The 21850-nt window shown below is 39.1% G+C and overlaps 2 protein-coding genes across 3 annotated transcripts; both read right to left on the reverse strand.

The window, feature by feature from the left end:
* Positions 1-1457: 1457 nt before the first annotated feature.
* dtd1 (D-aminoacyl-tRNA deacylase 1) lies at positions 1458-15301 on the reverse strand. 2 transcript variants are annotated; one of them, XR_015851199.1, is made up of 6 exons: positions 15169-15301; positions 14342-14432; positions 11056-11291; positions 7400-7497; positions 5480-5696; positions 1458-1967 (listed from the first exon to the last, which is right to left on the reverse strand). XR_015851199.1 is itself a non-coding variant. In XM_088343026.1 (6 exons), exons 1-5 carry the CDS (start codon positions 15209-15211, stop codon positions 5538-5540), a joined length of 627 nt encoding a protein of 208 aa, XP_088199152.1. In that variant the 5' UTR covers positions 15212-15301; the 3' UTR covers positions 1458-1967; positions 5521-5537. The 2 variants fall into 2 exon arrangements, 1 of the variants encoding a protein (XP_088199152.1); XM_088343026.1 differs by having other exon boundaries at positions 5521-5696.
* Positions 15302-19912: 4611 nt separating this feature from the next.
* smim26 (small integral membrane protein 26) lies at positions 19913-21149 on the reverse strand. Its single transcript, XM_088343028.1, has 2 exons — positions 20924-21149; positions 19913-20358 (listed from the first exon to the last, which is right to left on the reverse strand). The coding sequence occupies exons 1-2, from the start codon at positions 21039-21041 to the stop codon at positions 20183-20185; spliced, it is 294 nt and encodes a 97-aa protein (XP_088199154.1). The 5' UTR covers positions 21042-21149; the 3' UTR covers positions 19913-20182.
* Positions 21150-21850: the final 701 nt, after the last annotated feature.

Genomic DNA, 21850 nt, shown 5'->3' on the forward strand with positions numbered 1-21850 from the left:
TGTGGCCCCCGAGTTGAAATGACTTTGACACCCCTGCCTTAAGTGGATTATTGTGTACTCTTAAATGGCTTTGCACAATTGGAATACAGGCAATATTCAGTTTTTATGTTTTAATGAAAACTCAGAATTGTTCACACGGGATATGATCACCCCAAACATATTAAAATGGGACTTTTATTCAGACCTAAATGAGGGCATAATGAAACACACTTGAGCTGTCACTACTGTTTATAATGGCCATAAATAATGAGAATACCAACAAATATTGATGTTTTAAGTGCAAGTGCCATGGTCAACTAGCATGCAAAATCACATCAGTCTTCAAAGGTCCTGAGGGAAATGTGTCACTTCCATTAAAGGCAGATATTGGCCTATTCGACTTGCAGGAATTAAAATACAAAATAAATTATGGTTTCGATCACAAAGAACTAGCATATTCAAGCACATTCAATTTTAATGCAAGCGGTACACAAGTCATGTTTATTTGTGACACCCTTAATCACGAGTCTCAAAGGGCTGAACAAACCTGGGTCTGAAAGATGAGGGAGTAAATCCATGCATGATTTTGTATAATACCAACAGAACCTTCAAATCACATCTTAAGATAAAAGGGAGCCAATGCAGGTTAGCTAAAATAGGGATGAAACTTTCTTGTCTAAGTTAAAAGCCTCGCTGCAGCATTTTGTACCAGCTGAAGGCTCTTGATTTTGGACTTCGGGATTACAGTAATTGAGACGGGAGGTAACAAACGCATGAATTATAATCTCCGCATCCGACTGAGAAAGCATAGTGCGAATTTTAGCAATGTTGCGAAGCTGGAAAAAAAGCTGTTCTCGTAATATTCTTGACGTGTGTTTGAAAGGACAGATCAGGGTCAAATATGACACTTAAATTTTTGACTGAGTCACTCTTGGTGATATTACATTTGTCAATGTCCAGAGCAGTTTTTGAGAACAAGTCACAGCATTTAGATGGACCAATAACTAACATTTCAGTGTTTTCAGAGTTATGGCACAAGAAGTTGAGTGACATCCATTCTTTTATCTCAGTGAGGCAGGCCTCCAAATTTCCTGTTTAATGTGGCAAATTCCTCCATCGGAAGATATAGTTGAGTGTCATCGGCGTAGCAATGAAAACTGATATTATACTTGCGAATAATATCACCTAATGGAAGCATGTAAATGCTGAAAAGAAGGGGGCCAAGTACTGAACCCTGCGGAACACCACAGGTAACACTAAAGGGCTCAGATGTCATTTCACCATATTTAACACAGTGCGTCCTATCTGAGAGGTAGGATCTGAACCATAAGAGGACGATTTCTGAGAGACCAATCCATTTTTCCAACCGTTCTAGTAAGATATTATGGTCCACAGTGTCAAAGGCAGCACTACGGTCCAGCAGCAGCAGCAACACAACACAATACACTTTGATTTGAAATCCATGCATTTTAGATAAATTATAAATAGAATTGTCTTTATTGTCAATGGTAACAACATAGCGATCATTGTTTACAATGAGATTAGACATGGCTCTCTATATAGCATGTCTATGTCATTTTGCTCCCAAAACCATAAAACACTTTATGCTTTATTTCATGTGAAGTTAATTTGACGAGTCAAAGTTAATCAATTTCCAGAACAAGTGGCAATTAGCAAAGCGGATGGTGAGTGAAATCTGTCAATAAAAATATTTGTGTATAGTACACGGGCGGGTGTTTTCACTGACATTTTGAATTACGCTATAAAACAAATGGGAAAAAAACAGCTACATCAATTAAAGAGAGAGTTTTTCCCATAACGATAATCTCCACTAGATTCCCCAGTCTTTCAATTTCTACAGAACCAGAACTGAGTTTATCGGAACGCTCTTTTACACATCAAGTTGTCCAAGTTCCGTCGATCTGATAATGGAAGACACTTGCAGGAGACAGTCCTTTATCCGAAGGTATCTGAGGTCATTCTGATGTCTGCTTAGGAGAACAAAAGAGATTTGAACAGGGGTGAAAAAAATCATGAGTAAAATACATTCTTATCTTTTTAAGGGCATGCATTATCAGCTGACATCATGTATATTACATAGCAGAAATGTTAAACATACAGCCCATTATTTAATCTGACCCCCCGTAAATTTCTCAGTATCTCAAAAAAGCAAGACTATCTCATATTTATCAACAGTTATGAATTTTTTAACAAATAAAAACAGTGTACCGGGCACCAGGGCAGACAACTCTGAAAAGTTGCCTGCCCAGCCATAAAGTTGCCTGCCCCATTTTTCTCAACTTGAAACACAATAAGACGACTAATCGCAAAAAAAAACAATTGTTGCAATGTATTAAGAAATGATAATCAGAATATATAACATAACAACACTTTAAAATTAAGTTTATTATAAATCTACATATAACATTCATTGCATGTATATGACATCGCTGTTTTCCATCTGCCATCAGTATGTACCTGTATTGACTCATCTACATTCATGCAATGTTTGCGTTGCGTCGTCTGCTACAAGCCACTTGAACTCCTCTTTCCACGATGCTTTTAATGTACGTTTACGTTTTGTAGCGTCATCATTTTTTTTAGCTTCTTTTGAATCTTTCTTCTAGGGCTGAGGTGTTGGCTTGATTCCTAACCACTTATACATTTTTCTTGTGTTCTCTGTGCGTCTACTTTGGAAAACGATATGCAAATGCGCGACCCTATAACGCTCGGGAGAGTCCGAAAGAACAAAGTTATTTGATGCCGGCTTCTGATTGGCTGCGGAGTATTCAAATTGCCAAACGAACCGAAATTTCCAAACCGAACGAAGATTTTGAAATCAGAATAAAGCAAACGTTTGATTTGAAAAAAATCTTTCTTTTTTATTGAACATCAGCCTAATAATTATGCACACCTGATATAGGGTGTTGATGTCATTAGACCACACCCCTTCTCATTACAGAGATGCACATAACCTGATATGCTTAATTGGTAGTAGGCTTTCGAGCCTATACAGCTTGGAGTAAGACAACATGCATAAAGAGGATGATGTGGTCAAAATACTCATTTGCCTAATAATTCTGCACTCCCTGTAGTCAAAACCCGCAAAGTGGAAACCTTAATTATTTGTTTATTTGTTTCGATTATGAAATAACAAACCCAATTTACAGGCTCAAGTATTTGTTTTCCAGATATATGTATTGTAATTTTTTGTGTTATTTCTGGACTGACAAATTATCATTTTTAGAATACAATATACCTTTATTGTCATTGTTACAACATGGGATGTATTGCGACAACAAAATTGGACGTGGCACTCCAAGTCCGCATTTTACAGTGAGGATATAAGGAGATAAAGGATTTTGTTTATTTGTTTCGATTATGAAATAACAAACCCAATTTACAGGCTCAAGTGTTTGTTTTCCAGATATATGTATTGTAATTTTTTGTGTTATTTCTGGACTGACAAATTATCATTTTTAGAATAGAATATACCTTTATTGTCATTGTTACAACATGGGATGTATTGTGACAACGAAATTGGACGTGGCACTCCAGGTCCACATTTTACAGTGAGGATATAAGGAGATAAAGGAACAAAGAAGATGTTTGTACTGTCCTTGTTGTATAGGCTTTGTTTTCCTCCGGAGGGGGGGGTGTATGAGAGGGTGAGGGACAGACAGAGATGGGCGGATCCAACTAGATGGTTGATCTTACTGTACACACGGTCCAGTGTTTTTTCCCCCTAATAATCTTGCAGTTTTCTTGTACAATTGTAAGAATTATGTATTTTTACAACCATAGGGTGCACCATGTTTAAAATCACAGGCTTTGTGGCTGGTTATATTTCTGTATTTAACACATACATTACATATGGCGCACCACACTATAGGGCGAAGAAGCCCTTTGCCATGGACGTCTTAAAACAACACAGATAAGCATACAAGCGTGCATATTTAAAAACACAGCGAAAACAAAACTGAATTTGGCTGTGGTTTGTTTAAGAATTGATTAGAAAGTAAAACACACAGATAAAAACTTGTCCAAATTAGTTTTTCAGGTTCCTCCACTTCAAAACACCGATTCAATAATCTTCAATTCTCTGAGCGATTTTTGGTTTCAATGTCCTTCCACGTAGTGTAGCAATAGACACACTATGGCGTACGAAAACACGAAAAGCATTTAATGGAGGGAAAGTGAGGTTTTGAATGTAGTTAATATTTGGAGAGACAACTCCTTTCAGCCTCTGGTTGCACAATAACTTTCAAATTGCTAGATACGCTACGGTGTGAGCATCCATGAGTACTTCCGCAAACAATGGAAGCAGTGCGTGTGACGTCAAATGTCTTCTGCTCATGCGGGGTATGGTGGTGTTCAAACAGGATTTGCATAGAAGTCCCAGGAGATTGCATGCAAGTCATATTTAGTTGGAAATGTGGACAATCTCACAAAAACATTGCATTTCACTCAAAAATTGGAGTTGAGCATTAATCTCTGCAGTGCGAACCTAGCCTTACATTCACACGCGCTCACCTTCCCACACAGCCTCATGGTGGTCCTCTGGTTTACATCACACACAGGGCGCACTGCATGATAGGGGACGCCGCACAATTTGAAGACAATCAGACTTTTTTCTGCGGCTTATTGTCGTGAAATTCGATAGGTACACGATGATAAATCAAGTATCATTTGGTTGAAGTGGATTTTTGTATACATATTTTAGCTGTAAATTTCCCAAGCTATACAACAACAAAATAAATACTGCAGTCATCTGTCCAACATCTTTTTATAACATATTATATATTTTTGTTAAAGAGACAGTGTATATTATTTAGCGCCTCCTTGTGGTAATCAAGTGATTTTCGTTCTTTAAAGGTGGGGTGAGGCGTTTGAAGAATTAAGATGCTGCAATCATAATAATAATAATAATAATTTCCTTTGTATTGTCATTCTTTGTAACAATGTACACAGAACGAAATGTCGATACACCTGACCCGTTGTAGCGAGCCGATGCAGCCGCAGCCAACAGAGGGCGCCGCCATTTTACCAATTAGGTATGACTCGGCTCATGACTGTAAACCAGGAGCTGGCAGCTGATAATAACACATGATTACATGATAACTGTTTAAGGTAAATTGTCAAGTAAACTCTTTTTCTTCCTTTTTTGTGGGGGATTGAGTTGGCGTTTGGACTACTAGAAGCAGGTCCCTTCTTACTTTCACAATTTTTGTGCTCCACTGACGAATATAAATATTAAAAAAGAAAAACCGTGCTGTGACAAGCACGACGCCTCTATCCGCATTACCCCACGCCGCCTTTCCTCGAACCTAATGTTTTTAGGCCCTCAAAAGGCTGATTAAAACACAATAAAAGCAGATAAGCACAATGGAAAATAAAGTATAGGGGGTCTTTGAACTCAGTTGGGCAATGTTAACAGATACTTAATTGAAAAATAATTAACTTTCAATTTTTTAAAGACACCTCAAAAGACACACCTTACCTTTAAGCCTTCCTGTAAATCCAATGTAGGTGTTCCCCTACCATGCTGTTAGTCCACCCTAAGGCTCTCTTTCTGAGGACACGTCACCATCCGCTCCACTACTGGCATTCGTATCCTGTCGGGAACCTGGGGCTCTCTTCTCCCTAGTACTTGATTCAGAGGGTCCCTTGGAACGAGTCTTTTCTTTTCTTTGTTGCTGTTTCTCTTGCTTCGTCAACTATGAAAAAAAAAACAACCAAAACCAAAAAGGCAACACTTAGTTCCTGTATCTTTAAATTTTTCTCAACATGTGGATCGCTGGCTCTGTACATTGGCGCTAGACTGAGGTAGCTGGCCATCCCAGCAGAATTGCTCCAGGCTCCGAAGCATGTTCTCTGGCGGGCACCACTGCTTTGGGTGGGAATGGCGTGCCCTGATGTAGCCGAGGCCTCAGACGTTGGTTGGGGGCATGGGAGAAGCTATTGCTTCAACGCCAGGGTTGGGTAGGGTTACTTTAACTGGATTACTTTCAATTACTTTTGGATTACTGTAATACCAAATATGCTAATAAAAGACAAAAGAAACTTAATATGAATAAAATGATGACTCACAACACATGGTAAGCTTTCTCTCCTGGCTTTGATCTCTTTGATCTCCGGCAAAACTAACATGAAATGCGACAGAAGCAAAATGAAAATAAATCCAAACAGCTTGCCGACATCATTTTTGCCCTTCCATGTATTCCGTTACTCCCCAAGCTCGCACAAAATTTAGTAATTTTATTCATATTTAGTTTCTTTTGTCTTTTATTAGCATATTTGGTATTGGAGTAATCCAAAAGTAATTGAAAGTAATCCAGTTAAAGTAACCCTACCCAACCCTGTTCAACGCGCAAAACCTATACACCCTTTTGATATGGACTTCTTGCATAATAGGCTCTTCAACCACACCAGCACCGACCATAATTTGGGAGTCTAATCCCCAAAGTGGGCAGAAAGATCTGGGGGGGGAGGGATGTTGAGGAAGAGGGGGGCGGTAGGGGGGCGGCAGTCCGAAGTCAGAAGTTTAAACGTTTGTTTGACGATTTGTACAAAACACGTTAGGGCGGCATAATTAACCAAAATCGAATCAGCATCGCGATGTGACGTAGTGCGGTTGTAAACCGCAAAGCACTGCGGTTTTTTCAAGGTTTGGTAGTGAATGATGGAGTTTTGGCCAACCACAATTGTTACTGTCTGAGTTTTAAAAGCACCGACCAATCAGAGGCAAGTTGTTTTCATAGCACAAGCCAATAAACGCGATTCAAAGTTTGCAAGCACCACACTATGCCACACCCATCGTGTGAGCTCATCGAGTTTCATGGCGGACTCGGTAAACATAGCCCAAGTGTCAACAAACGAGAAGGAAACGAAGCTTGCACCGCGGAAGGGCGGTACATCACTTGTTTGGACCTATTTTGGTTTTGACGAAGTGGACGTGGAACAAAAAAAAACGCCCGTTGCAGAATTTGCTTTCGGGGAGTCGCTAGGTCCAGAGGAAACACAAGTCATTTGTACAAGCACCTTCAAAATTATCACATATTACAATACACGGCATGTCATGGTTAATGTCTCTTTAATATCATACAAGTTTCTGAAGATGGACACTTATCTCTGGTAAACTTTGGTTCTGGTGTAGGAACATGAACTGAGATATCGAGGGAATACCTCACGCAAAAGCTATGTAAGACAACCAAGTCCAGGTAAAACATGAAAACTGTATTAAGTGGCTACCCCCTTCCCAGAAAAAGTATGTAACGCCACCTAGTGTTTACGAGTATGAAAATTGTCTTTCTGTCAAAGCAAAAGGGTATCAACATCGAGGTCGGGTATTTTCAACCCTCCCCCAAATATAATATTTAAAGAAATAAAAGGCATTTGCATGATTTTAAACACTCATTACCTGACGGGGGTCAGAAGAAGAAGGAGGTGACGTCAGTTCAATGGTAACAGGACCATCATTTTGAATTTGTACATTCATGCGAGCCCCAAATTTTCCATCTAAAACACAGGGCAAAAATGGGAAAAACACAAATATTTCAGTATGAATAAATACTGTACAGAAAACAAAGTGCCAATAACCGATTTTAAATCTTTCTGATTTTGAGGCACAAGCTAAGGAAAAGCTTTTTTTTAACACTTTGTCAAGATGAGATCACGCTAAAGCTGATTCAAATTCAGTTAGACGCTCCACTACTTATGACCATTCAACTTACGTAAAACGGTACATGAGAACATTTTTGAGGGATGTCGAAAAATATCCGGTCACTGCTGTAAGTTAGATTTTGTATTGTGTGCACCTTTTTCCGAATACAGGACATTACTGTAGTGCGCTGTGAGAGGTCACCCAGCATCTACCCGGAAGAAGAAAAAAAATCCACTTCCTAGTTCATGTGTAAACATTCTATACTGTCTATGTCTATACTATCTCCAGCGCTCTAAGAACTTTGACATTTTTATTGATTAATATCTCTTGCATCCATTCAATATGGTTGGTGTAAAGTGTAAAGAAGAAGCGAGATGTGGAATAAGAAAGCTTAATGTGGTTGAGACAACGCCGTTTTTCAGCCACTTTTTACCACAGAGGAGGACTTCTTGAAGCGCATCTTCCAAAAGTAAGTTAAACTTAACTTTATAGAGCGTATTATTTTATGAAAAGATTAAGTTTTGTTTTTTTAGAACAAATCAATACAGGTTACTTATAAAAGGCTTAATCATACTTATATAAACATTAAACATACCTCTAAAAAAAATAAAAACTTAAATCTACATTCTATACAAAATATAGCACTGAAGAAACTTACGGACAAATTTAACGAACGAACAATCGTCCGGAACCCATCTCGTTAGTAAGTAGGGCAGCAAACGTATTGTTCTCGAAACCTTTTACACTTCATCCTTTTCTTAAAACTTTGGAAAAAAAATGTATGGGTTGGGTTAATCCATCCATCCATTATCTGCACTGCTTATCCTCAGTAGGGTTGCGGGGTGCTGGAGCCCATCCCAGCTATCTTCGGGCAGTGGGCAGGGGGACACCATGAACGGGTTGCCACTTGCCAGCTTGTCGCAGGACACACAGAGACTAGACAAGTCACTCGCTAATGACCCCCTATGGACAATTTGGACCAGCCAATTAACCTGAAACGCATGTTTTTGGAATGTGGGAGGAAACCGGAGTGCCCGGAGGAAACCCACGCAAGCACGGGGAGAACATGCAAACTCCACACAGGAAGGTTCGATGTCATGACCTCAGAACTGTGCCGCACACGTGCTAACCACTGCGCTGCCGTGTTGCCCAGTTGGGTTAATTGTTTGTTTAAGATCAACTAAAATGGTTCATAGCCCAGAATATTAAGATTTTAAATTTAGGGCACATCAACTACCTATGGTCTATAACAATCATACAAAATTAGTTCAAGTGTGGTGCCTAAAGCACACGTGATGTTAAAGAGGATGATGTTAGCTCAGCGGCTGAACTAATTTTAAAGGTTTATTTATCTATTACCCAAGAAAGTGTTTCAGATAACATATGGTTTTCTAAAAATAAACTGTATATGACTGGTTAGAGCCAAAAGACAATTGAGGCAAGATGCAGCCATTTGCTGTATGGCAAGATGATAACCTCAATGTGGAACCACTGGGTCAGAAAGATGAATGCCCCACTAAGGTTTTGGTCTAGGCTACAAGACTGCTACATCATCATATTTCCTCTACAAAGCTAATTAGGAGTCTTCACTCATACAGGCCAAGGTGTGCTTTCTATCATCTCCCCTTGCGGCCAGACCCAATTCAGTGTCTCCAATGAAGCACCTACTGCAGTTCCAACATAATTTAGGCCAATTAACTCGACACCTTAGATCAGGCATGATAAACTCGTTTTGGCCCAGGGGCCAGATCCAGACTTTATGCTCCAAAGTGGGCTGGATCCGTAAAAAATCTAAACAGCATATATTTTGCTTTGTTTTTTAGTACTATGCTTTATCATCGGCATACATTTGTAGCCTACACTACAAATCATCAACATGGATGAAAGGGGATCTTTTCTAAGCACAACATATTTATACACTAGAAATGGAAAAATAAACTGTTTTCATGTTTGGCATTGATTTTTTTTAATAGTGTGTATTTTAACAGTTGAGTAAAAGCAGCTTTACATATGAACACACTCACCACACTAATCAACCTCAAGTGAGAGCTATGAATAAAATATGCTTACCTGAACTGTCACTGCTTTGAATAAAAAATAAGTACAATATATCAGTTTTAGCATTCAAAAGGTAATAACATCAGATACAACTACCAGGCTTGGCCTACTAAAGCTGAGAAAATACTGCAAAATATTGTCTTTAACATGAAACCAGATCATAATTTGAACGATGTGTGCAAACAAATACCATGCTATCACCCTTTTATTCCTCAATCTCATTTCACTCCTGCAGTTTACTTGCTGCTGTTGGCTCCTGAAACTTGGCATTTTTTTGCTTTTACAAGTGCATATCAGGTGTCAAATCCTGACTACTAGCACATTTAACAATGTCATTTAAGTGTTTGTTTGTGAACATTATTGTTCATCACCACCTGTTCACAAAAATAAGTATAAGAAGTCCAAAATCAAGAGCCTGCAGCTGGTACAAAATGCTGCAGCGAGGCTTTTAACTAAGACAAGTAAGTTTGATCACATTACCCCAATTTTAGCTAACCTGCGTTGGCTCCCTGTTAGCTTAAGATGTGATTTTAAGGTTCTGTTGGTAGTATACAAAATCATGCATGGACTTGCTCCCTCATCTTTCAGATTTAATTCACCACTATGTTCCGGTCCGGAGCCTTCGCTCTTAAAATTCTGGTCTACTAGTGATCCCAAGAGCCAAGAAGATATCCACAGTTTCGAGAGCGTTCTCCATTTGGACCCTGGTGTTGTAGAATGCTCTGCCCCCTATTTATCAATCTGCAACCTCAGTGGAACTGTTTCAATCTAGGCTTGAAATACACTTATATTCCTTAGCTTATGAATAGCCTATATTTCATGTTGACAATGTCTGTGTATTATTTGTTATTGAAACATCCATTGCAGCCTGGTCATCCTGGAAGGATTACCTCATGTGCGGTCCCTTCTCAAGGTTTCTTCATTTTCCTTTGGAGACTGCCGTCATGCAGGTTTTAGATCAGGGGATAGTGTCATAATAGTCTGTAGTTCTCAATAGACTGTGGTCTGTGCAGCCCTTCGAGACTCCTTGTGATTACTAATAAACAAGACATGACTTGACTATTCAAAAAGATGGATAGAACTTTTGCTGGCTGTCAGCTCTTTTATACATTTACTGTCCTTTAGTAGCGAAAAGGAGCATTTGATTTCTGTTTATTTAAAAAAAATCCTAACTTTTAATAAAAATTAGCTAAAAACTTGCTTTACTGACATACTCAGAAATTTACAGCAGTCCGAATTTAATCCTCATCAACCAAGCTGGACCCGACCTGCGGACTGTATGTTTGACATGCCTGCTTTAGATGCATAGGTCAAACAGCATCAGACACCACCAAAGAAGTAATTTGCCGACCCACCTTTAACCAGCTCGGGCTTATAGGCACTCTTCATGTTTTCCAGGATGCTGGCGTAGAAAGGCTGTGCCAATTCTCCGGGCATTGCCGAGTGGAAGTCAGGCTTGTTGCCCTTCAGGATGCATTGGAGTGTGAATTGGCTCACACACAGCACCTCATAGTCGTGATCCATGACACTTTTGCTCCATGCCCGACCGTTCTCGTCTTCAAACAGCCGCAAGTTCAGGATTTTGCGGATTCTGCGAGCAATAACACAACACAGATAAAATGTTAACCAATCTCATAAGCAGAACGGCAGTCGTCAATGGAAAACGTTACATCCTGGTTTCAATAGGGTAGAGAATAATACCTTTGATTTAATAAATATTTAAAATCGTAGTATTTCAAGTAGGAGTAGATTAAGTGCAATATTAGTTTTGATGGTCGGTCCATAGCTAGTTTTTTTTGGCTTTTCAAGTATATTCTTATAGTCTTTATTTTTATGACTTAAAACAAGGATTACCAGGCACAATCAGTTTCTCCCCCAGGTCCATCAACAACCTAAACAAGTGCGCACTGTGAAAAATCTTGCATGGTTATAAAAAAATGGATATTCATATGTTATGTTTGGCCTTATTTTGGAGCTAAATGTTAAAAACTAAAAGATTACCTGTGAAAGTATTTAACATATTGTTACATGCGATGATACTCAAATACTTCGGTCCGTTTACGGTCATGGTGTTACACCAAAAGACCCCGATGTGACTGTAAATTGCTAATTCTTCATATGGAATCTCAATAAACCATGTATCCCTAAGATATTTTGAAACGAAAAGCCACAAAATGAACTTTAACCCAAAACAAGATTTTTACCCAAAAGCCCTCGCTAAGGACCTAGAGAAATTGGATTGGGTGAGCAGTAGGATTAGGTGGAGCGATATAAAGAACTCTTTCTCCTCTCCCAGCGACGTCTGCACTGAAAGGAAATACTTTGATACAATCGTTTGCAGTATTTTGTGACATTTTTACAAAATAACTTTGCTTGCACCTTATTTTGAAACCTATTATCTAGGACAAAAATGACAGTCAAAATGAGCCTCAACACCCTCAAGTCACTGCGGAAGGGAGACAAATCTTGAGAGAGAGAGAGAGAGAGAGAGAGAGAGAGAGAGAGAGAGAGAGAGAGAGAGAGAGAGAGAGAGACTTTATTCATCCCCGAAGGGAAATTCACATTTCCAGCAGCATCCCTGAGCTGAGAACAATACAATAATAAAGCAAAAAGAATACAATACACAAATACCCAGTGTGACGTGCAAATGCCCACTGTAGCGTGTTATATAGAATAACTAAATAGTGCTACACAGAATACATATTGCAATAAGATTCGGTAATATGCAATGTAGGTGGTGTGGTTTACTGTGGGCTTTTACTCAGCCGGGTAGAGTTAAAGAGCCTCATGGCATGAGGAAGAAAAGTGGTATATTTATATTGATATGTGACACATAATTGGTAAAATGGCGGCGCCCTCTGTTGGCTGCGGCTGCATCGACTCGCTACAGCGGGTCAGGTGTATCGACATTTCGTTCTGTGTACATTGTTACAAAGAATGACAATACAAAGGAAATTATTATCTCTCATCTCATCTCATTAGCCGTACCGCTTATCCTCATTAGGGTCGCGGGGGGGCTGGAGCCCATCCCAGCCATCTCCGGGCAGTGGGCAGGGGACACCCTGAACGGGTTGCCAGCCAATCGCAGGGCACACGGGGACAGACAACTCACTCGCTCATTCACACCTAGGGACAATTTGGACCGGCCAATTCACCTGAAATGCATGTTTTTGGAATGTGGAAACCGGAGTGCCCGGAGGAAACCCACGCAAGCACGGGGAGAACATACAAACTCCGCACAGGAAGTCTGGAGCTGGATTTGAACCCACGCAGAAGGTTCCCAAGACATGAACTGTGCCACACACGCGCTTACCACTGCGCCGCCGTGCTGCCCGATTTCAAATCATTATATCAAATTATTAAACATCACACAGTGAAATAAAATGTGTTGAAGAATTTGCTTTTATCTGGAGAGAAAGTTGGTGTTTTTTGTTGAATTTTGTATTAAATGATATGGTGTGGCTCTCATTGAAAAAAAATCAAAATGTTTTTGCTTTTTTGGCTCTTTGGGTCAAAAACTTTCCCAACCCCTGCTTTATAGTTACGATGACTGTAGTTTTAAGACCAGTCTCCAAGAACTATCTTTTTTTTGCCCATTTATGTCTGACATTCTTTTTACCTTTTTTCTCTGACTTTTTAGATCTTAAGACACATGTATCCTCAAGTGCCATGTCTAATCTAATCGTTGTAAACACTGTTCACTACATTATTATCAATGAAAATAAGGACAATTTTAAGTCTATTTTTTACATAAATGTAATTGTATAGGCCAGAAAAGGTACAAGTTAAATTAACTTAAAACTTGACCATGCTTGTTATATAGATTATAATGTATTACTGCCAACAAGAAAATCTAATAACGGTCATAAATCAGACAGTGAGATTGTTTACTTGGTGGTCACTGTTTTCTCTTTTTTTTTTAGGTTTCAGATCCGGGGCTGCTGTAACGGTGGTCTGTGCAGCACTTTCTGAGACTGTATAAATGATTTCGTCAAAGCCAGGTCATCAAGAACATAACATACATAGAGTATTGCGTGTATCAGGTGTACGCACATGAAGGGCTAATCGTGAATATTTATCATACATGCGAATATTTTTTAAATTTTTGACCTCCTTTTCTGTGAACGAGTCTTTAATTCCAAAGCCTAGGAACTAAAATCAAACAAAAGAGAAATATGTTTGCTGCAGCTTGCAGCATTAACTCAAAATGTTTTGAAATCTAAAAACTAGAAGCGCAGCAAAGATACATGTTTTCACTTTACGTGTGTGTTGAAATTAGAGTATATTTTCGCATCCGTGCACCTCACTTTTGCACCTTGTTCAATATTGCACTTTAACACTGAAAAGTTGGGACTTAAGACCTGTTATTTCACCTTTGCATTGCCCCTCAAAAGTTTTTAACCTAGAAGGCTAAAATCCTGCACTGAACAGAATGTAAAATGAATAATGCCTTGTTTTTTTTCTCTTGACTTGATTTATTGACCATTGAATAGCTCTTATTCATCAAGGTGTACAGAATATGTAATATTCAGTTCAGATTATCATAGAAGCATGTAATGCAGAGGGTAAATGTCAATCGTGATTATTTGTGTGACAATTATTCCTCTCCAGAAATTCCCAAAGGCTGAAATCCCTACGTACATGTACTCAGCATCTTTGTGGGTGTCCTCCACCGATATTCCCAAAAGCACGCACAAGCCCCGTCCTATTGAGCTAACCGTATCTTCTCCAACTGCAGGAAAAAAGAAAAAAAATCAGATTAGTGGAGTCAAGTGCAGCTATGTGCAGGGTTGGGTAGGGTTACTTTAACTTGATTACTTTCAATTACTTTTGGATTGCTCTAATTCCAAATATGCTAATAAAAGACAAAAGAAACTAAATATGAATAAAATGACTCAATTTTGTGCAGGCTTGGGGAGTAACGGAATACATGGAACGGCAAAAATGATGTTGGCAAGCTGTTTGGATTTATTTACATTTTGTTTTTGTCGCATTTTATGTTAGTTTTGCCGGAGATCAAAGCCAGCAAAGAAAGCTTACCACGTGCTGTGAGTCGTAATTTTATTCATATTTAGTTTCTTTTGTCGTTTATGAGCATATTTGGTATTGGAGTAATCCAAAAGCCATTGAAAGTAATCAAGTTAAAGTAACGCTACCCAACCCTGGCTATGTGTATATACTGAATTGTAAGCACGAGGAATTCAGTAATTCAGCCTATCGGTCACTTTCAAAATGATACATTTGTTTTCCAGTCTTCTCAAGAAAGTGAGATTTACAGATAACTAGTGTTTATAAATTCTACAGTACTTATTTATTCTATTTGCAGTACAATAACATGAAGTCGACTCAATGCTAAGCTAGCCCATGTTAGCTTAACGCGCATTCTAAACGCTATTTAAGTGATATGATCAGAAACATCCACAAGAATGAAGCTCAAACGCATATTTAAATCCAGGAAACATGTTCACCCATAACAGACGCCTTTGTTACTCTTTGGATGATCGCTTTCATTGTTTTGGCAAAGTTCCACGGCGCATTTGACACATGTAGTACCCAAACATACGTCGTAAAACGAGAGGACAATTTACGCCCTCTAGTGACTTCTCCTAGAACTTCACTTTCACTTAGGTTAAAGCAGCGGTGTCAAATTAATTTAGTTTGGGGGCCACGCGGTAGGGGAAAGATATTATTATGGGGGGCCAGACTAGTTATTAGATAATAGACCTTGTGGTAAAAATAATCCTACACCATATTTTATTTTTCAAACGTGTTTACTTATGTAGTTTAACATGTTATATTCAGGGTTGGGTAGGGTTACTTTAACTGGATTACTTTCAATTACTTTTGGATTACTCCGATACCAAATATACTAATAAAAGACAAAAGAAACTAAATATGAATAAATCTAAGACTCACAACACATGGTAAGCTTTCTCTTCTGGCTTTGATCTCTTTGATCTCCGGCAAAACTAACATAAAATGCGACAGAAACAAAATGAAAATAAATCCAAACACCTTGCCAACATTATTCTTGCCGTTCCGTGTATTCCGTTACTCCCCAAGCCTGCACATAATTTAGTGATTTTATCCATATTTAGTTTCTTTTGTCTTTTATTAGCATATTTGGTATTGGAGTAATCCAAAAGTAATTGAAAGTAATCAAGTTAAAGTAACCCTACCTAACCCTGGTTATATTGTACATGTGTTTCATTATATCATATATATTGTTAATAAACGTTTTTGTGTGCGATATTGAGTTGCTCGACATGAATGAGGTATATTATAAAAACACTTCAAAAATGAAGTAGCTTGGACGGTCACTGTAGAAGGAAAAAATACATGCAAATATAATTAAGTAGAATAATACATTTTCTTATTCAAATTATTAATTGATTTTCTGCATTAAATTATTGTTGGTAATATACTGATTAAAGGGATAACCACAAACCTGCGTTTTTTTCCATTTTCTCCTTTTATACTTCCTGTTTTTCTTAACTTCTTTATACAACATGATCATTCGTAATATAATGCATCAAAGCAAGTGAGCCGTTTGAAGAGACGGACTTCCTTTCACTACACAACTACCTCATGAAATCCGATGTTTTTTAAGACCGCGTGTATTCCAAGATCAGAATGACTTACGGCGTTCTAATTCAGGTTCGGCCATTGCAACTTGATGATTGTATCCGAAGAAAATTCAAAACTATGTTGTAATGTAGGACAATGGAAATTGTGCTCCGGGTTTGATGACATTGCCACTTCCTGGTGTTGATGTCAGTTCAGATTCAGTGTTAAAGTGCAATATAATAATAATAATAATAATAATTTCCTTGTATTGTCATTCTGTGTAACAATGTACACAGAACGAAATGTCGATTGCACCTGACCCGTTGTAGCGAGCCGATGCAGCCGCAGCCAACAGAGGGCGCCGCCGACCACTTTTTAAGTCTTAGGAATGACTCGGCCGGGGCGCGAACCCGAACCTCCCAGTCTCAAAGCGGGCGCCTTACCATCTAGGCTACTGAGCTGGTATTGAACTAAGTGCAAAAATGAGGTGCATAGATGCGAAGACATACTCTATGTTTCTGCACGGAGTCTGCGCTCGGAAAATGCCGGTCTACTTGTGACTCTGAGAGCCAAGAAGTTTGCAGGCTTGAGAGTGTTCTCCTTCCGGGCCCCGGTGCTATGGAATGCCCTGCCTCCGGAGATAAGATCTGCAACCTCAATGGAAGTTTTTAAATCGAGGCTTAAGACACACTTCTATTCCAAAGCTTATGATTGATGCCCACTTTATATTCTGTATTGTCCTGTCTTTTTCCAACTGCCTGCCTGGTGGTGATACGAAGGAGAAGGACGATTTGAGATGAGTCAGCGGACCAGCGTTTGACCTGAAGCATGTGAACGCCTGCATGGACCAGCTGGCAGAGATGGGAAGCTGCGTCGTGGCCGTCGTAGACTTTCTGGACTAGTTCACAGGCTGGGGGCCTCGCTGCTGTCATGCACTTTCCGGACGAATCTTCAACACGTTACCTAGTGTTTACTATGTTTGTGTACTGTAATGCTAAATGTAATTCACCCTGGTCATCCTGAAAGGGGGATACCACTTGTGAGGTCCCTTCTCAAGGTTTCTCTTTTTCCTCACGCTGAGGTTTTGAGTTGTTCCTGGCCCGCATGTTGGTTTAAGATCAGGTAAGCGTGTCATTGTAATCCTGTGCAGTCCTTTGAGACATTTTTGTGATTAGGGGCTCTATAAATACATGTGACTTGACTAGATTGTGTCTGCTATTGCCCGCAGGACCTGGTCATGGCGCCACCTATACCCGCCATCCTCCAAAGCCTTTGAGCAACAGCTGAGAATGTGTTCTAATGATCCTCTTTTCTGATAATGCTGACACACAGGTGAATCTAACCAGCCCCAGTTGAACAGGATGGCCGGGCTTGGGAGGACATCATACACTGATTCGACCAGGAATTTGAAGTGGTCTCAGAAGTTCGGTCCAGGTGATCTTCCAGATAGCAATGTACTCCCACTTTGTCCAGGCCCCTTGCTTGCTCATGCCCACCTTAGCACAAACCTTAATTACTTCCTCCCTGTTTTGACCTTCACTCCTGCAGAAGACTTTTCAGTTAGTGGAATCTCTGTAAAGCAGGACTTCTCTGGCCCGGGAAACCTTGAACTCTTCTAGTTAATGAATAACATGAAGTGTGGCTGGAGGTCTCTTCAGAGGCTCACAGTTGAATTATGATTGAGGAATGTAAGATTTGATTATAAAACAATTATTGAGGGTGCTTTTTCATCAATATTTTTTCCATCACGAAATAGTTTCGGTTATCAATTGTGCAAACTACAATTTCCACTACTTTGTTACACTTATGCAGACTGCAAAAATAGTGCACAAACACTATTTCAAATGATTGATAGAATAATTTTGAATGCCTGGTTCAAAAAGACTGCACTATATTACCCCATTTGTCCTAGAGATCTAGACTCTTGATATTTGTATTCTGAACGATGTGGAAAATAATATATTATTTTGTTATACCATGAGATTTAATTACTCTTTTAATACCTTTGGCTCATTTTCAGTATTAGCTTTATTTGACTAAAAACCAACTAGTTAAGATTACAGTAAAATACACATTCTTTGGCTGAGCAAAAAAATATGTAACGAAATATTTTTGAGGGAGGGCAAGATTGTCATTGTAAGGGTAGCAATAATTGTGTAGACAATTTTTTATGACATTTTTTTCAGACCGATTACTAAATCTTGAGTAGTCATCAATACCACACATCGATACATTTTTTTCTCTCCACATAATAACCTTCAAAAATTCTAACATAATAAAGTCCACTCAGAGTTAATGGTAATTTACCATTCAAGTCTTGTTTATTTGTATATCCCTTAATCACAAAGTGTCTCAAAGGGCTGCACAGACCACAGATTATTGCAAACCACAGACTATTATGACACCATCCCCTGATCTAAAACCTACTTGAGGGCAAGGAAAAACTCAAAAACCTCAACTTGAGGAAAATGAAGAAACCTTGAGAATGGACCGCACATGAGGTAATCCCCCTTCCAGGATGACCAGGCTTCAATGGATGTTGCAATAACAAATAATACACAGATATTGTCAACATAAAATATAGGTCATTTATAAGCTATAGAAGTGTGTTTTAAGCCTGGATTGAAACAGTTCCATTGAGGTTGCAGATCAGATCTATTCCTTTAAGATCTAAATGGCCACTGGAAGGCAGCCGATATTTATACAAGTTACTGATACCTTAATGGGGCATTGTGTTTCATTTAGCGCCTCCTAGTAGTTAGACAAAAAACTAATTCATGAAAAAAGTGATTTGAATAATAAGCAAAAAAAATAAATGAACAATCATACATACATTTGCATTTTTTTAAATCACAAAGGGAAAAAATGTATTGTTTTACAAAATAGGAGCCTCACCAATGGGGAGCTGACACAATTGTTGCCAAGGGTACCCGAAAAACCCACTGAAAGGCTCAGCAATGAGAAAAAAATGCACTTGTTTTGGTTGCAATACACAATGAAGAAACATCTAGTTGTCAAATATTACCCCATTAAAAAGACCAGGCCCTTGCACATCTCTAATGTTAAAGGTGACGCCATCTTCTGGCTAAAATCATCATTGCAGCTCTTATAACTGCACATGCAAGTATGTGAAATTCTCATCCATCCATCCATTATCTGCACCGCTTATCCTCAGTAGGGTCGTGGGGGTCCTGGATCCCATCCCAGCTATCTTCAGGCAGTGGGCAGGGGACACTCTGAACTGGTTGCCAGCCAATCGCAGGGCACACAGGGACAGACAACTCACTCGCTCATTCTCACCTAAGGACAATTTGGACCGGCCAATTAAGCTGACACACATGTTTTTGGAAAGCTGGAGGAAACCAGAGTGCCTGGAGGAAACCCACGCAAGCACGGGGAGAACATGCATACTCCACACTGGAGATTCAATCTCATGACCTCAGAAGTATGCCACACGCTCTAACCACTGCGCGACCGTGCTGCCCGTGAAATTCTCAGATGTGCTCAAATCAGCTCTTCTTTTTTCGTTTTTTTGGGTTGGCATTTGGACAGTATTTAAAACAGTCCTTGTCTTACTTTCGCTAGAACACTGATGATAAAAGTGGGATAAAACCAGAAAGGTGCCGTGGGGGGGGGGGGGGGGGGGGGTAATATATATGAAGGCTCTTTAAACTTGGTTGGGAATTGTTAAGATGTACTTAATAGAGAATACGTTTGATTAACATTTTTTAAAAGGCAATTAAAACTATGCACACCACTCTTGAGTACCTATTCACTGTATGTTAGGCAATTAGGCTAGTATTTGCAAAGAAACGTGATTAAGAAGTTCTTGTCTTTATAATTGTTTGTTTTATTTAATCCTCCCATGGGTGAACGAAGAGACACAATGTCCAGGTCACAGTGCCAGTGTAAATTTCAATCCTTCCCAGTGCCAGGGCTATCAGAGAACGACTTAAAGAAATTATAAATCCTTGTGGTGTATGGCACAAAGCCTTCTTTGTAAACGACAATCGTTTTGTTGTGAGGAGTCTGGTAGACAATTTTGCCCGGGTTCTTCGGCTCGTCTCTCGTTCCTTCTTCTTGAGCTGAATCTGGTTAAGCAAAAAGTAGGTGGAGTTAGTAACTGCAAAATGACCAGGGTTGGGTAGGGTTACTTTAACTGGATTACTTTCAATTACTTTTGGATTACTCCAATACCAAATATGCTAATAAAAGACAAAAGAAACTAAATATGAATAAAATTACTAAATTTTGTGCAGGCTTGGGGAGTAACGGAATACATGGAAGTGCAAAAATGATGTTGGCAAGCTGTTTAGATTTATTTTCATTTTGTCACATTTTATGTTAGTTTTGCCGGAGATCAAAGCCAGGAGAGAAAGCTTACCACGTGTTGTGAGTCATAATTTTATTCCTATTTAGTTTCTTTTGTCTTTTATTAGCATATTTGGTATTGGAGTAATCCAAAAGTAATTGAAAGTAATCCAGTTAATGTAACCCTACCCAACCCTGAAAATGACAGAGCCTCCACAGAATAACATAAGATAATGAACAAATCGAAAAAAATAAACAGCTAAGAAAATGGCGCTTAAACCAATTGTAGTTCAAATTAACAGACTAATGAATGGCAAAGCGTAATGTTATGATGACTTCTCACACCTTTTTTGACGTCGAAATGACCCGTGCTATACAAATATCCAAAGGTACCGATCGTAGTCCACACACCAAAAGCGTAGATTGCCGATAAACCTTTGTGCCACTTTGAAGGTGATTTCATTTTGGCAATTAAAGCAGCAGCGTTTTAGAGTTAATGTGTTCACCTAGCAGCTAGCATGACCTGATAGGGCGCCGCCATGACAGTACAACCCGGAAGTAAACAAGGAAATCGTCAGTGACGAAACATGACAGTAAAGTGAAAAATAGGTAACATTTATAACATTTTTTACACAGAACTCACGCTTTCAAATGTGTATATAAGTTTATTTTTAATGTAAACCTTTAATATTTTTAAGAATTTTCTATTTAGGTTCTGGGTTGTTTCCTCATTGTGTACAATGACCAATTTAAACTACCGTGGTGGTTGTCAACAGGGTTGGGTAGGGTTACTTTAACTGGATTACTTTCAATTACTTTTGGATTACTCCAATACCAAATATGATGATAAAAGACAAAAGAAACTAAATATGAATACAATTACAAAATTTTGTGCAGGCTTGGGGAATAACGGAACACATGGAACGGCAAAAATGATGTTGGCAAGCTGTTAGGATTTATTTTCATTTTGTTTCTGTCACATTTGATGTTAGTTTTTCCGGAGATCAAAGAGATCCCCTGCCCACTGCCCGAGGATAGCTGGGATGGGCTCCGGCACCCCCGCGACCCTACTGAGGATAAGCGGTGTGGATATTGGATGGATTAATGTGCATGATGTGCATAAAATAAGAAGCTATACTACAGCTGTATAGCACCATGAAATATTAACAGAAGAGTGACTACATTTTAATAACGCATGAAAGCACTCGTGACCCAGCATGGCGGCGCAGTGGTTAGCGCTTGTGCGGCACAGTTCATGTCATGGGAACCTGT

Source organism: Urocampus carinirostris, chromosome 8 (assembly GCF_059441175.1).
Source record: "Urocampus carinirostris isolate Australia breed hairy pipefish chromosome 8, RoL_Ucar_1.0, whole genome shotgun sequence".
Classification (NCBI taxonomy): domain Eukaryota; kingdom Metazoa; phylum Chordata; class Actinopteri; order Syngnathiformes; family Syngnathidae; genus Urocampus; species Urocampus carinirostris.